Raw genomic sequence first — 15,285 nt, 5'->3', positions numbered from 1 at the left:
CCAGTCCTTCCGAGACCCGTCCGGACGCCCGAACCGGAGTCGCACCTCCACCAGGTGCTACGCTGTGACCTTGGGCAGTAAACTTGGGGAGCACCACAGGACTGCTCAGTGCGTGAAGCGGGGGCGGGGGGGAGACACAGGACAGCGTGCTCAGCACAGCACCTGGCACGTCAAAATCTCCCCACCGATGTTTCTAGCAAGTAGTTACGGGTATAGTTACGGCTATCGCTCTCATTCCTGTGGTTGCTGCCACTGCTACTCTCTCCAGTCCACTCAACTCCAACAGTGTAAAAGCAGGAGAAATTAGTCTGAACTGGTTAATGTCCAACATAAAGCACTACTTATCTTAGGAAAATCAGCATGTGAGGCTCCTGCAGCCTTTTAACGACATTCCTATCCTAACGTGAAAAAGCATGTGCATCAGAAGGAAGACCCAGGGGAACGGGGTGCTAGAATTCCAATTATTTTGAGGGTGTGATTTAAGACTTCAAGGATTTTTTTAAAGCTCTTTTAAAATTTTTTTAAGGTTTATTTATTTTTCAGAGAGAGAGGGAATGAGAGGGGGAGGGGCAGAGAGAGAGGGAGACACAGAATCCGAAGCAGGCTCCAGGCTCCGAGCTGTCAGCACAGAGCCCGACGCGGGGCTCGAACCCACGAGCTGTGAGATCACGACCTGAGCCGAAGTCGGACGCTCAACCGACTGAGCCACTGGAATTCCGATTATTTTGAGGGTGTGATTTAAGATTTCAAGAATTTTTTAAAGCTCTGTTTTCTTAAACTGCTTGAAGGGAAAACATAAGTGGAGTTTAGGTGTCCTCCTGACCCTACAGCTTATTCAAACTGAACATACCTTTAGTTGTGTACGGAAAAAGACTGAAAGTGAGACATGTGTTACTTGACATTCCCTACCTTGTATGATGAGGTAGAAAAAGAACTCGATTATCTTATTCAAATATTTGCGATGTGAACTCTGGGATGAAAGGGATCATTCCATATTTAAAAAAACAAAACAAAACAAAAAAAACAAAAAAACTTTAATGTCAACATAAACCGGTAAGTAAAAGAGAAGATTAGGTTTTGGCTTGATCGTTCCTTGATCTAAGTTTCGTCATTAGTAGTGTTCCATAACCAGCAAAAGGAAAAAGTTTCTCTTAGAGATAGTCGAAAACACTCAAGTAAACACTGGAAGGTATCTTGTAAAACGATCTTGCAGGAAACGAGCCAATTAAGCCAAGAGACATCTTCCTGTCTCTGCGCTCGCTGGCAGCATTTCAAACAAGAGTTGGTTAGCAAATGCCAGTTTCAACTGCCCCCCTAAAACCTGCTCTAAATCTGTGCCACTGCTATCATTATTTACCTTTTATCGGTATTCTTGCTAGATGGAAACGCAGCAGCGCACCCCGATATCGGTCCCGCCTGAGGTTAACTGAGGGCTCCTAACTTGCTCAGCCCTTGAGGCTTGAAGCCTCCGGGTGTCACGCTAAGAATCTAGATCAAGAGCTTTGGGGCAACGACACCTGCTTTGCTAGCCTGTCTTTAGCCCGCTGCCAACAGCGCACGTTTGTAACCGCATGTTACGAACACCATCCATAATGACTATCTTTAAAGAAGCCTTTATAACGTTTCCATTAAGCAATTAAAAAGAGCTGGAAGAGTAGTATCTACATTCTTTTTAGAAGGTAGTGCGGTTGATAGCATCTAAAAGTGGAATTGCTGGTGTACTTCCTGGAAGGAGTCTACCACAAGTTATTTACTTGGGAACAAAAAGACGCTCACATCTCAAGTGAAGCCAACCTCCAGAGGCACTGTCTCAGACGGCGACACAAATGGCGGGGGGCTCCGTCACATTTACACAGCAAGGAGAGGTTACGTGAACGCGACTCGCCGAAAGTAAGAGGCCACAAGATGCGTATCAAGATCTATACCTTCAAGGGCACGGGGGTGAAGTGTTATGAGCCGGCAATGGGCCCCTCAAAGGCTTTGAAGACACAACGGCCTGGGTCAAGGTCAAATCCTGACAATGCCATTTAATAGCTTTGCAACACTGAGTTAGTTCCTCAGGGTCTAGGCTTTATGTCCCATATATGCGAAGTGTGGATAACACCACACATCAAATTAATGTTATGCGGATTACAGACGCTGTGTCCGCACCTAACACACTTTCGTTATGTCACTGTCCCTTGTACTTCTGCAAAACAAATCGCCTTCCTGCGTGCCGACTATCTGAAATCATTGAGTAGGAACTTGGGATGCCCAGGGTTTAAGAAGAGGTGCTCTACACCCTGAACGCCAGTGAACACGCAGGGCTGTGGTCTTTTGTCTAAAGGGATTCTCTACCCATCCCTTCTATCCAGTTGTCGGATTATCAATACTCACTCGCCCCGTAGGTAGAAGCAAGGAAGTGTATTGAAATGAAAAGTGCCACAGATATATATGCAAGTAAAACCATGGATTGCGAGTAACTTGTTCTGCGAGTGTTCTACCAGACAAGCAAACATTTCTAATAAATTCTAACTTGATACACGAGCGATGTCTTGCAATACAAGTAACATATGACTCCGAACAACACATGATCACAGCTGAGCCAACGGTTCCTCTCTCTCTCTCGCTGTGGGATTGTGGGTGATCACCTCCCACGCTCGGATGTAGGTCTCAGGCGTCGGTGTTTGGCAGAAATCAGTGATTTTTCAGAACGCTTGGAAGGCGCCCACCACTGGCACTAGTCTATTTTTTGCCACTTCAAAGCACCTATAAACAGTCCTTTGCTTTTCCAGACAAGAGAAAGCTTAGGAATGCTTTGCTTCATTCTAGGTCAAGCACCTGCAGATATAGACCCTTTCCTCTGCTGCCTTATTGCCAGTTACATTGTATACAGTGTATGACAAGAGTTTACGAATACTGCACTGTAGTCAACATCTGTTGGGCATATACAATGGCCCCCATGCAGGGGAAGATTCCATTGGGCCAACAGATAGCGTTGATTCCATTAGTGATAGTGAAAGTCGTCCCACATGACAAGAGACCCTCCTGTCTCTTGTCTCCCTCTTACCAACCATGAAGGTTTTCAAACGTAAGTGCGGGTTAACTTATTTTTCTTTACATTTTGTATTTTCTTTATTATTTTGTATTATATTACAGTATTGTAATCATCTTGTATTATATTACTGCATTCTAATCATTACAATATTGTAATCAACATGAGTATCTCTGGGTTGTGGAACGGATCATCTGACTTTCCATTATTTTTTATGGACAAATTCACTTTGATATACAAGTGCTTTGGATTACAAACATGTTTCTGGAATGAATTATGCTCGCCAACCAAGGTTTTACTGTATGTATGTGTATGTATACACACACACACACACACACACACACACAAAGTATACACTGATAGGTTAAAAGTTAATATCCTGAAAAAAGTTAAAATTCTATTTAAAAGTTACTTCCCCAGAGGCTTTTCATCCTCTTTGCTAGCAAAAAATTATGTTGCTGAATTCAGTCATTGGAACACTGACAAATAGGGGGGAAAAATCCAAGGATAGGAGATACTTCTGGGTTAAGTTTTGCAGAAGAAAAGATCTGTCATTTCCTGATAAAGGCTGACTTCTTTTTATCGGTGTAAAGAGATCAATATGTCATGTGGTTTCTATTACCCTACACTGTAAAAGTTATACAAAATGCTCATCAGTTTCTAGTATGATAGTATGCAGTTATCTGCCTGATACGTTAACAAAACACTGTAACCCACAGGAATGACTTATTCCTGGTGCTCCAAAGTCAATTTATTTAGAAAGTAAAAAAAAAAGAAAAAAAAACCCACTCTTTCCGTGAAGGCATTCCATCTACAACACCTACATATCTTCTCTTTTGTTTAACTGTTTCACTGGAACGCTGACCTTGTATTTTTACACGCAAAGAGCATCCGAGTGGCTATTCCAAGGGTGGGTGCCTCTGATCGTTATAAAATGCTCCAGGAATAGACTCAGTATATTTTGCACGAGAGCATCTGGTGAAATCAGGCTGCGGATCCCCAGACGTGCTGCCCATTAACACGACAGGTGTGGAGAGAGCTGAGGGTCAGCATCGTGTCACACCTACTTGTGTTTACACCTTCAGCATATCCCCTCCCGGGCCACCTCACCTGGCTGGCCGGTCGGTGCCCGGTATGCAGGTAGCCGGCCGGCGGGAGGGTGGGGGGCGGGAGCGGCGGAAGCCCAGGAACCCTGCAGGCCCCCAGCCTTGTGTCCCAGTGCAGGCTGCACAGCCCCAGCGTGGGCGCCTGTCTACAACTCCACCTCCCAGAGGGCGCCTTCCTGTAAATCTGACAGGATGCTCCCGGGTCTGCAGTTAGCTTACTGGTTTATTTCTGTGTCCCTCAAGTGCCTGCTTAGCAGTATTCAGTAAATATTCACTGAGCTTGAGTGAAGTAACATCATCAACAACGAACAACACTTTCTTTCATTCTGTCCGATTGCTTACTGGTCACTACCCTAAGGATATTAAAATAATACATTTTCACGAAAGACTGTACTGGGACAGCTCCTCAGTCTTATGCTACGGGGGTTGTGTGGCTAAAAGCAAAGGGGCCTGGGTGCCAACACACACAAGGTGGCTGTCAGGAGGGAGAGACGTCGGAGGGAGGTGGTGGTGAAGGCCAAGGCCTCTGGGACCCCCTGTTCCCAGGGAGAGTTTTACTTCGAGTTGGCCCTACTTTAATGAAGCCCCAAGAGTTGACTTACCTCGTATAACAAAGCCCACTACTTTCTGCCGTAAATCAAGTTGCGGAATTTATCTCTGACCTCCCACGGTAGTGGAAACACATTCCACTTTAATGCCTGTTTCTTAAATCACTACTAATTCACCAGACTGACGTGGTCGTGCATTATGGGAATTATAAAGCACAAGGTAGGATCTATTTTCTTCTAACCTTGTAGAACACCGGTTATGTGGTATAATAAATATACGTAGTGCATAGCGGAAAAGCTCTACGAAGAACACAGATATGACGAGTAGCCAAATGGATGGAGGTCTTTTAGGAGCCATGGCTCCCTTCTCCCTCCCGACGAAGGCTCTTTGATCAAAAAAGGATTGAGGCCAGTGAAGCTAGGGTCCCGGTGTGGGTACGGCCGGTGGGGCAGGTGGAAGCTAGAAAGAGTGGCAGGACTGACAAAGCAAACCTGATATCCGGACAGCTGGGCAGACACGGTGACACGAAATCAGAGAGGGAGACGCTGAGCAAGCAGGGGATGAAACTTTCACTGCCCGTCTTTCTCTTTTATGTTAGAAAAGAGCTTTCGCAAAAATATTTGGGCCCATAAAACCCTTAGAAATATCTCTGTGATATAAAACTTCGCAGACAAGGCGAATAAAACCCTGTCCCCTTTCTAACAGTCCCCACTTTTTTATGGCACAAGAAATAGTTCACCTTTTCAGCATATTTCAAAATTTATGTATTTGCTCATTTAACGTATCTTTCCCGAGTGCCTGTTGCAGGCACTGGAGACACGGCAGGTGCAAACATCAGTCTCTCTCCTCTGACGGGGCTTAGAGTTGATGCGAGAGCGCAGACGACAAACCGAGAAATGAAATAATACATTACACGTTATGTCAGGGAGTAAATACGTGCTATGGGGAAAAAAAAAAAAAAAGACACAACAAAGCACAGAAAGGAGGTACCGAGAGACAGGGAAGGCCTTCCTGACAGCAAGAGGGAAATAAAGATCTGTATTTTTAAACATCTGAGCAACCCATGCAAATTCATCTGGTTTACCTGGCATGCCGGTCGTTTTAAATCGTCTTACCTTTCAATATTTCATATATCTGAGGGCTTTCCTTACAAGCCACAAATGGAAAACACACTCTGGGGTGGGCACTCGTCGGCCACAGCGCACGTCTTGCGAGCACGTCCTGGCATTTCTTCACCCTGAGCCCCTACACGCCCAGGGGACACAGACGTCAGCTAAGTCAGGCAGCACCTGGCACGTGTGAATCTCTCCCTTGAAAATCCCACTTAATTAGAAACACAGAAAGCAAAGAGGCATATTTACAACAACGACGACGGCGACAACAACAACTCAGGAGTAAGCATCCAGAGTGCCCGTACATCCGTTCATTCTCCCACAGCGTTCGGCCTGCCAGCTTTGTGCCAGGCACGGCGACGTTCAGGGATTCACCAGACGGCACGATCAGAACTGCAAGTAGGAACCACAACTGGTTTTTAGTTCCACAAAACGATGCAAAATGCCTCCCCTCTCGAAGTCAGCGGGGATGCGTTTGGACAACAGGGGAAAGCAGTCAAGCGAGCGTCAAACAGTGACGGCCTCTGTAGCCTCCTGGCTTTTGCGTGTCAGCTCTACTTCGGCCGACAGACAGCGCTTACTGCTCCCGGCAGCCGTCATGTTCGTTTCGCACAAACAGCCAACGGGAAAGCCTCCTGCTAAGCAAGAGGGGCGTCTAGACACCGGGTCCCTGCGGTAATCCTGGAATTGAATCCCCTGGACTTGGGAGCTTCTAGCGCCGAATTCCACACGTGCGCTGAGCTGCTCCAGGGCAGCGGGGCTGCTTGTCGGGCCTGTGTTTCTCTCGTTACCTTTCTTTAAAGTTTATGGATGTGTTTTGGGAGAGACAGAGAGACAGCGCAAGTGGGATAGGGGCGGAGAGAGAGGGAGAGAGGCAGAATCCCAAGCAGGCTCTGGCTGTCACTGCAGAGCCCGACGTGGGGCTCGAACCCACGAAACCGCGAGGTCACGACCAGAGCCGATTGATTCCAAGAGCCGGACGCTTAACTGACTGGGCCCCCCAGGCGCCATCCCGTAGGCTTCCCGATGCCTTACACTGCAGTCAGCCACGGCTCCACCGCTCTCATCAGTGGGTCCCCTGCGCTCTCAAGGGCACGGCCACCTCTCCTGCGGCCAAAGTTGGGAACTTGGGAATCATCTCTGGCATCCCGCCCACTTCCTCACTTCCACACAGAATCGATTCCACGGCCAGCGGCTCTTACTTCATAAATGGTCTTAAATCAGAAAACCTCTTCTCATCCCGACTGCCTACTCTCCCAGGCTGGTCGCCCTCGACTCTCACCAGGATTACTGCCAACAAGGGGCCTCTTCGAACCAGGCGGCCCCTCATCAGCAGGCGGCGGATACCGGAAACCGGAAACCTGATCTTGTCACTACCTGCCTTGCAAACACTGTCGGTGCTTTCTCTGGTCCTCAGAGTAAATGCCAGAAGTCCTTCACAGCATCTACAATGCCCGCGTGATGCCCATTTCCCCTGACCGCACGCTGTGCCAAGCAGCCCCTCCTCCAATGGTCCCCATGGGCTCCCCCCGCACCTGCCCCCAAGGTGACAGTGGCAGGAGAGCAGAAAAATACGGCAAATGGAGTTGGGGAGCAGGGAGGGGACACCGCGAGCAGCAGCGTCATTACCAGAAAGCTTACCAAAGAGGCTTGTTCGTGTACTGGTAATTTTAGGATAGTTTTACATTTACTGAAGAACTGTGAGGATAGAGAGTTCCCACACACCTGCCCCAGTCGGTCGGTGCGTCTCCTCCACTGTTACCGTCTTCCCTTGGTTGGGCACGGGCGTCACAACTAGTGAACCGATATTCCTTCACGGCTGTTAACTAAAGTCGGCATTTACTCACATTCCCTTCGTTTCTACCTAATGTCCTTGTTCTGCCCCAAGGTCCCATCCAGAACGCCACACCGCACGTAGCCCGTCACCCCTGCTTAGCTTCCCCTGCACACCTTGAAAGTCTCTTCAATTCCCTGACCTTGACACTTTTGAGGTGGGCCGTTTGGGTATTTTGTACTCTGTCCCTCAGTTTGGGTGACGGGTTTGGGAAGGAAGCCCACAGAGGTGAAGAGCCTTTCTCGAACATCATATCAAGGGCACATCCTATCAACATGGCTTCGCTGTCGATGCTGACCTGGAACACCCGACCGGGGGAGTGTTTCTCAGCTTCTCCTCTAGAAAGTTCCTGTAATTTCTCCCGCCCCTTTCCATACTGCATTCCCTTGGAAGGAAACCACCCTGCACATTCACACGTAACTTACGATCCGTTTCCTGGAGAGCGGAGCATCTATCTGTATACATTGTTGAAATGCTTCTGCACGGGAGGTTTGTTTATTCTCCCCGTTTATTTATTCAATCATTTACATCACTGCGAACTCAAAGGCAGAACTTCTATACTTTCTGTCATGTTCTAGTAACTGCCTTATTTACTCGGTTGCTCAAATTGTCACAACTTTGGCCACTGGGACCTCTTTTCAGTTCGCCTCCCTTTGACATACACACCCCTCCTTGGGTGTGTTTCTGGGCACTTTCTTATTTCCTGGAGCTTCTGGCTCGTGCTTTACACTCAGCCCTGGAATCAACCGTCTCTCCAAGGAGCCTTGCTGTGAGTTGGCGTGAAACCGAGATCTGAAAGCCGGCTGTGTGCACAGATACTAGGACCAAGATGGTTTTTAAAGAAAAGAGGAGTCATCACCATAGATGGTTTGCATGAATCTCCTCGGGGCACAGGGATGACCTTTTGGAATAGAGACCACAATTCTCTGGGTTTTTTTCTTGGACAAAAATGATATGTAATAAGTTAGAATATATGACACAGGATAATTATGGCAAAAATGAATGTGCCTGGAAAACCATAACACTCGGCAGAAACGTAAGGTATTATGATTTTCATCAGCTTCAAGTGAGACCCTGTGGGCTCCTAGACTTTGGTTCCAGGAGTCAGTTTGGCTACACAAACTGAAGGGAGTGCCACTGAGAGTAGACTCATTTACCTAGTAATTCTTTCAGTCTTCTCTGATGTTTGGTCCTTTTAAAAACTCTGCCAGGTTAATACTTTGTGTCTCTACTGGCATGACGGCTTTTGACCACAGAGACATAAAAATGAAGCTAAGAGTTTCTCCTCTGGCAACAAGCACAGAAGTAAAGTGGTTGAGTGTTCCCAACAGCCTCCTGGAACGCGAAAGTCTTGGACTTTAACCTTTCCTTCCCCCCGCAAAACTCTTGGTGCAAAGGTTGAAGGGTAGAGCACAGGGAGTGCTCTAACCAGAGGCAGAAACACGACACTTACTGGGCATCGAGCTCACTGGGCTGCGGCGGGGACCTTTCTCTCGGAACCACCATGACTCAGAATGATTATAAACTAAGTTGATAGCTTTACCACAAAAGTCTAAAGGAGCTCCTACAAAAACAGATGAAGGGAAATCTTATTGCTGATGGCTGGATGGCAGGCAGGCCTCTCCGATGTCAAGGGGAACAGTTAGGATGTGAGGTTAGAAACAACAAACCGCAGACTCCTGGGGATCGTGCAGGCCTCAGGGCTCACTCCACTTACATCTCCCATGTTCTAAGGACCAGCTCGATCTCAAGTCAGAATTTAGAGGTCAACCGAGGAAGACGCGGGAGTCGGGAGGAGAGGCGGCACAGAGAGAGAATGAACTCTTGACGGTTTCATTATCTGTAAAAATGGGGACCATCTGACCTACGCTTTGGGGACTAAATCGGGCAGCACAGCGGAAGGTATCGGCACGTAGCAGTTTCTGCAAATGTTAGTTGCTGCTGTTGTTGTTTTTCCTGATCATCGGAATGATAAATCTGAACCTAAAAACTTAACAGGGGCCATTCACCCAAGCTCGTAGAGGACATAAAACACAGAGAGACGGCGTGCAGAGGAAGCTATGCGTGAGGACTCCCTCCGTCATTCACAGACTGCTGAAATCACGCAACTTCTATCCCGCGGGGCCGAATCATTCCACCCTCGTGTCTGGTGTGGTACGACACGATCGTGCTGCCCAGTGGGTACAAAACGGCGCTCCCTTGCTACTCACAAGCCTTCCAGCATGTTTGCGTTCTAGCAACCCGTACATTTTCTGCAACGGTTGTGACAGACACTGAACCCACGGCACCCTTCGAAGCATTCTAGTCTAGGCTTTGAAAAATAAGAAAATGAATGAAAATATCACGTTATCATCGTTTCTTTCCGGGAAAACCTTGACGTGCTCTTATTACTCAGAAATGGGGTACTTAACATAAACCAAAAAAACACCGGCGGGTGGGGGTAGCGTATGGCAAGAAGGGGAGAAAAACTCACCACCGGCAACTGAATACAAAGAGTTCAAGCTCAGCCCGGAATTCTTGGCAATTAAGAAATTTGGTTTCCATCAGGTGTTGCCAAACGGTTGAGTGGCGGGGGGCGGGGGGGGGGGGGGGTTGTTAAGTAAACGAATGCTGTGCTTATAACCTGTATCTTTGCATGTGCCATGGATGTGTTTAAAGGCAGGTAAGGACATAGCGAGGGAGGGGAAGTGACTTTCTCCTGGAAGCCAGAGCCAGCAAGGGCACATCCTACTACAGTAGGCTGTGGTTACCATGTGACCTCTTTTCTTCCCCGAGGGGGGACATGCCGTTTTAACTACTATTTAACCATCAAGTTGTTTTCAAATGGTGTTTGGAGTATTGAGAGGAAACAACTATGGGCTCAGACTCTACCAAAGGCTCCTGTTGCCACGGTTGTACGACTTGGGATTTATTTCCCCGCGGGGCTCCCTCAGTCAGGGATAGAGTCCCTGACTCTATCGGGCGACAGCCACTCCCTCGGGCTAGAGTCAGCACCGGGGACAGGGCTGCGTGGCAGCACCCTTTAGCTGATGAATGGGGGGGGCGACCAGTGGGAGACAAGAAAGAGGAATGCGGTGTTCTCTGGGACTTCCTTTAGGCCGGGCTCTGGCCACAAGGAGGCTCATCCGTCAGTGGGCCCAGAAAAGGTCAAGGGATTCAGAGCCGATGACGACTCATTCTAAACACAGCTCACCTGTGTGGTTTTTATTATTCAAAGGTCAAAAGCATGACGTATTTGATTTCTGTGACTAGGTATCATTCGGAGAGCATCAGTACGAGGCAGAGGTATTCTGACTCGAAGGAATGGCCTGAAGTTCATCCGCCATAGAAGTCTTAAAGTAAGGAGGTTAACAAAGTTGTCATTTGGCCAGGGAGGAACGTAATTTGAAGGGAGGTGTTCTCATCTTTTGCTACTTAATATAACTCTTTACGTTGACCTAGTAAGTAGTTAAATAACTATATAAATATATATATATATTATATAAATAATATATAATAAATAAATTATATAAATAATATATAATAAATAAATATTATATAAATATATAAATAAATAACTATATAAATAAATATTTATTAAATAACATATTTAATAAACACCTGGTAAAAATTACACTTCCAAACAGGAATAATGCCTCCCAGATCATTTAAGCTTTTATATCGCAACTCTTAACAATTTCACCAATCGCTACTCCTAGGGGTACCCTAGTGTTCGGCTATGAGCCATCCCCTAAGACATTCTGTTTTGGGGTACAGGCTGGCTGCATACAAGAAAATGAGAAGCCACTGCTGGTCTTGTCTTACAAATCCAACCCTATAAAGCGACGACAGGCGTAACTTCTCCGCACGTCCCCCATTCATCTTTGACATGTAACAAACCATGTGAATTAATGAGATCAGACAGAACCACATTAAGAAAAATATTGAGGTTTAAAAGCAGAACCATTCTATTGTTGGTGTTAACTGGAATCCGAACACTTTCTCATCCCTGGTTTGAACCACAATCTTGTTTTTCTCTCCCAAGTGTGCGAATTCCAGTGTGGAAAATATTAGGTTTCTTAACACAATGACGTTTCATATAAAGAGCAGAATTTTTAGAGAGGTTTCTTACAACATTCCTGGAGGCAGGGTAGACCAACACACCAGCCAAAAGACAAACACAGAAAAGGATTTACTTTTTTTCCCCCTTGGATGGAACCATATGGAAGCTAATATTTATGTGCAGACACCATTTAGACCTTGGTCTCAAAAAGGAGAAGCTGAGCACGGCTACTGGGAGAGTATACAGAACAGAACATCCACGGGAGAAAGCCATCCTGCAGCATATCTTCTTGGAGCACAGTGGGCTTTTCGTGCAGGACCACAAGCTACCGGCTACAAGCACACAATTTAACCTCTTGGTGGCTCACTATCATGAGCCAAGTAATCTGCCTTTCACGTGGGTCCGTAGGAGACCCTCACCCCAGTGTCGTGTTCCGCAAACACGTGAAACAGCGCAGACTGCCGACGGCCTCGGTCTCTGCAGCCAGAAGTCACAGGTTCAAATCCTGACTGTTCTACTCACTGCCTCTAACATGGACCAAGGACTGACCTGTTTCAGCCTCGGTCAAATGGGAATAACGATCATTCCCACCTCCTAGGGTTGCTAGAAGATTGCATCAACCAACGCATGCAAACCATTTTAAACCATTCCCTGGATGTGGCACAGTTCACGAAGGGCCAGTAAGGCTCAAGTGGGAACTGAGGCGCCATCAGTGTGCCCTCTGCACCGCAGGACGGCTCCGAGGGCAGTGCACTGATGGAAGAGCAAAGCGTGGCTGTGGCGGACTTTTGTCATCTCTGGTTCGGCGGGGCCCCATGAAACTGCAGGCTTTGCAGGCGGGCAGATTTGTTTTCTCAACACGCGGCGGCATTGGGCGGACTGTGCCCACGAGAGCGCCCCCTCCCGGCAGAGCTGAAGGAGCGCGAGCCGCACAAGGACCCGATGGTCGTCTTCGCCTCTTCCGCTCCTGCCCTCCGCACAGGGCAACACAACACACAACCACAGCGGTGCCCCGGGCAGAGTGAGCGCTCAGCAAGTACCCGCTGAACACACGGCTAAAGGGAAGGACCTGGGGCTCCGCGAACACCCGCAACAGGTGTTAGACCGAACAGATCTAGGCAAGGAAACCTTGACGTCAGACCCACTGCGACCATATTTCTCCAATACTGGATGGTATTTCCTAAAAGCAATTTTTATCAGCTAGTTAGGGAGATCAGCTGCAAGTAAAATTGTCAATACATTGAGATCCAATAACATTCTCATGTTCCTTAAAATATTTGTGAGAACATTTTATGAAAAACCATGATGGTCACTTCCATTTACAATTGAATTTTCAGTGCAAATACTTAAATGAAAAAACGAACCTCCCAAATTACATAAGACAACAAACACTGTAGTACCTCAAAGAGATTTACTTAGGTTCTAATTTTTCAATGGGTAAAAAAAATGCCTTGGAATTTCTAGCAAAGGCATGGCTAAGCTTTCAGAGAAAGCTTACAGGACTTCTTTAAGCTAAAGAAATACACTGGGACCTATTAAAACCAATTTTTTTGATAATTTATGACAAATTTATAAATTTCCTACATTTTAAAAGTTAAAACCTGAAATTTTATCCTGGCATCTAAATACATCACAGTAACTAAAAATTAATTAGTTTGGGATACAATGAACTAGATACATGCTCAGAACAAAGGACACAGCTGACGCATCACCTCTAAAGGCAAAAAAAAAAAAAAAATGTATGGAGGAAATATGAAACAGCTTTCACTATAGACGGTGCAAAAACATAACTCCAAGAGCTAATATTAAAACCTAACCCATAAAACGGGAGGGTGGTGAGGGGATGGGCGAAATCGATGAAGGGGACTGAGGTACCAACTGCCAGTTATCAAATAAATAAGTCACAGAGATGGAAAGTACAGCATAGGGAGTACAGTCAATAATACTGTAATAACAGTGTTCAGTGACCCATGGCAGCGACAATATGCTGGTGACCCTGGCGTAATGTACAGACCTGCCCGATCACCGTGCTGTGCATCTGAAACTAATAGAACGTTGTATGGCAACGTTAAATTATATTATAATTTAAAATATATACAACCCACAAAACCTTGAAAGAAAGAAGGTCGCACAGCAGAGTTACCAATCCTCGTTTTGTTTTACCTTGCACCATGAGCATCGGTTCCTTGCCCCCGCCGTGTGCCAGCATCTCCCTGCGATAGCGCTCCCCTGCCGTCCTGGTGGGGGGAGAAGAAGAGACCGTTACAGGCACTGACACGGGCAGCCCGCCCAGCCCCCGGTCACCCGTGTCTTAGTTTCTCCAAGTGGAGCCACGCTGACAGAAAAGCCGCCACCATGAGATAGCTCAGCCCTCGATTTTCCTGCTTCTAAACATCGACTTCCAATTTTTGAATTACTCTAATAAAGTCAAACTAGGTGTGAAATATTTACTGTAAAAGAAGTGTATTTTTAGCTTTGTTTCACAGCAAGCAATCTCTCTTCAAAGAAAGGATTATTTCGTTTATGGATCATATACTAAGTGGAAGCTATCCTATTCTCCATCGTCTTTGGGATTATCTTAAAGTGAGGAATTTGGAATATGCTGAGATGAAACAGAGAGAGAAAAAATAAGACTGTGAAATAAAAGCGAAGGAGAAAACGCTGGCAGGAGAGGGTTAATTACACCCGGAGACCTTGGCTTAGGGTAACAGCTAATGGAACAGGAAACTGACTCTTGAGTATACAGGTGGAAAGGGCAAAGTTCGGAACGGCCCGTCTGTATCTTCCGATGCTCTTTGTCTGCTGGATTCTGCAGGGAACACCGTCTGTGATGATACGTGCAGGCAGATTTTGGAGAACTTTTATAGATAGAAATTCTCCAACTTAATGGCACCCGGACACAAGGCTCTTTAGAGCTACTTTTGTGTATTATGGAAAAAGCAATTCCTTTAATGCCAGATGACTGACACCCATGATGACATAAGTTACATAAATCATGATGTTTTCATTGCACTATTTCTGGAGCATCTTTGCATACGGGCAATTTTGCAAACGTGGTTTCTAATCAGAATTTCTGATAGTGTCACAGTATCCAACATAGGCTGATGTCAAACACGAAGTGGGTGCTAAGGCAAAGCGTGTCCTGAATTAGGAAACATGGACAGAAGGCTGGGCCCACCCAGGGAGGGGACAGGGTGGCTGAGAGGCCCTGCCTGACCTCTGGCCTGGGGGAGGGGTGTACCTCCTCCTGGCCCCTGGCTTTCTGGTGAGGCATCCAGTCTGGTGATTTTTTCAGAAGTGGGATCAAAAAGGATCTTTTGACATAGGTAAGAAACTTTCTAGCCCTATGAGTATTTTTACTAGCTTACTTTTACATGTCTATAAAAGTGTGGCAAACTACATGTCTAGGCAAGAATGCACACATAAACAAGATATAAATGCAAGAAATATATGTACTTAATAGTATGTGGTCTTCTAGTAAAGTGCAGTTCCTTTAAACAAGGTAATATTTTGCCTGTTTATAGAAATCTCCAGTGAAGAATCATAATTCCCCGAAATGATTTATTATAGTCAATTCTGGCTTTCGGTCTTCTGAAAATAACAAAATC

The 15,285-nt window shown here is 46.4% G+C and overlaps 1 protein-coding gene across 2 annotated transcripts in view; it reads right to left on the bottom strand.

Moving 5' to 3' along the window:
• Nucleotides 1–15,285, bottom strand: part of MIPEP (mitochondrial intermediate peptidase) — a 163,070-nt gene that overhangs the window by 12,200 nt on the left and 135,585 nt on the right. Inside the window, exon 18 of one of the 2 annotated variants that reach the window (XM_060637520.3) lies at nucleotides 13,841–13,914. The exons of the other annotated variant lie outside the window; for it this stretch is intronic. Coding sequence (XP_060493503.1) covers nucleotides 13,841–13,914 — 74 coding nt within the window. The remainder of the gene's footprint in view (nucleotides 1–13,840; nucleotides 13,915–15,285) is intronic. 2 annotated transcript variants of the gene reach the window in all.

This window comes from Panthera onca, chromosome A1 (assembly GCF_046562875.1).
Source record: "Panthera onca isolate mPanOnc1 chromosome A1, mPanOnc1 haplotype 2, whole genome shotgun sequence".
In the NCBI taxonomy this organism is placed as follows: domain Eukaryota; kingdom Metazoa; phylum Chordata; class Mammalia; order Carnivora; family Felidae; genus Panthera; species Panthera onca.
This window is presented reverse-complemented; position numbering and strand designations above follow the sequence as displayed.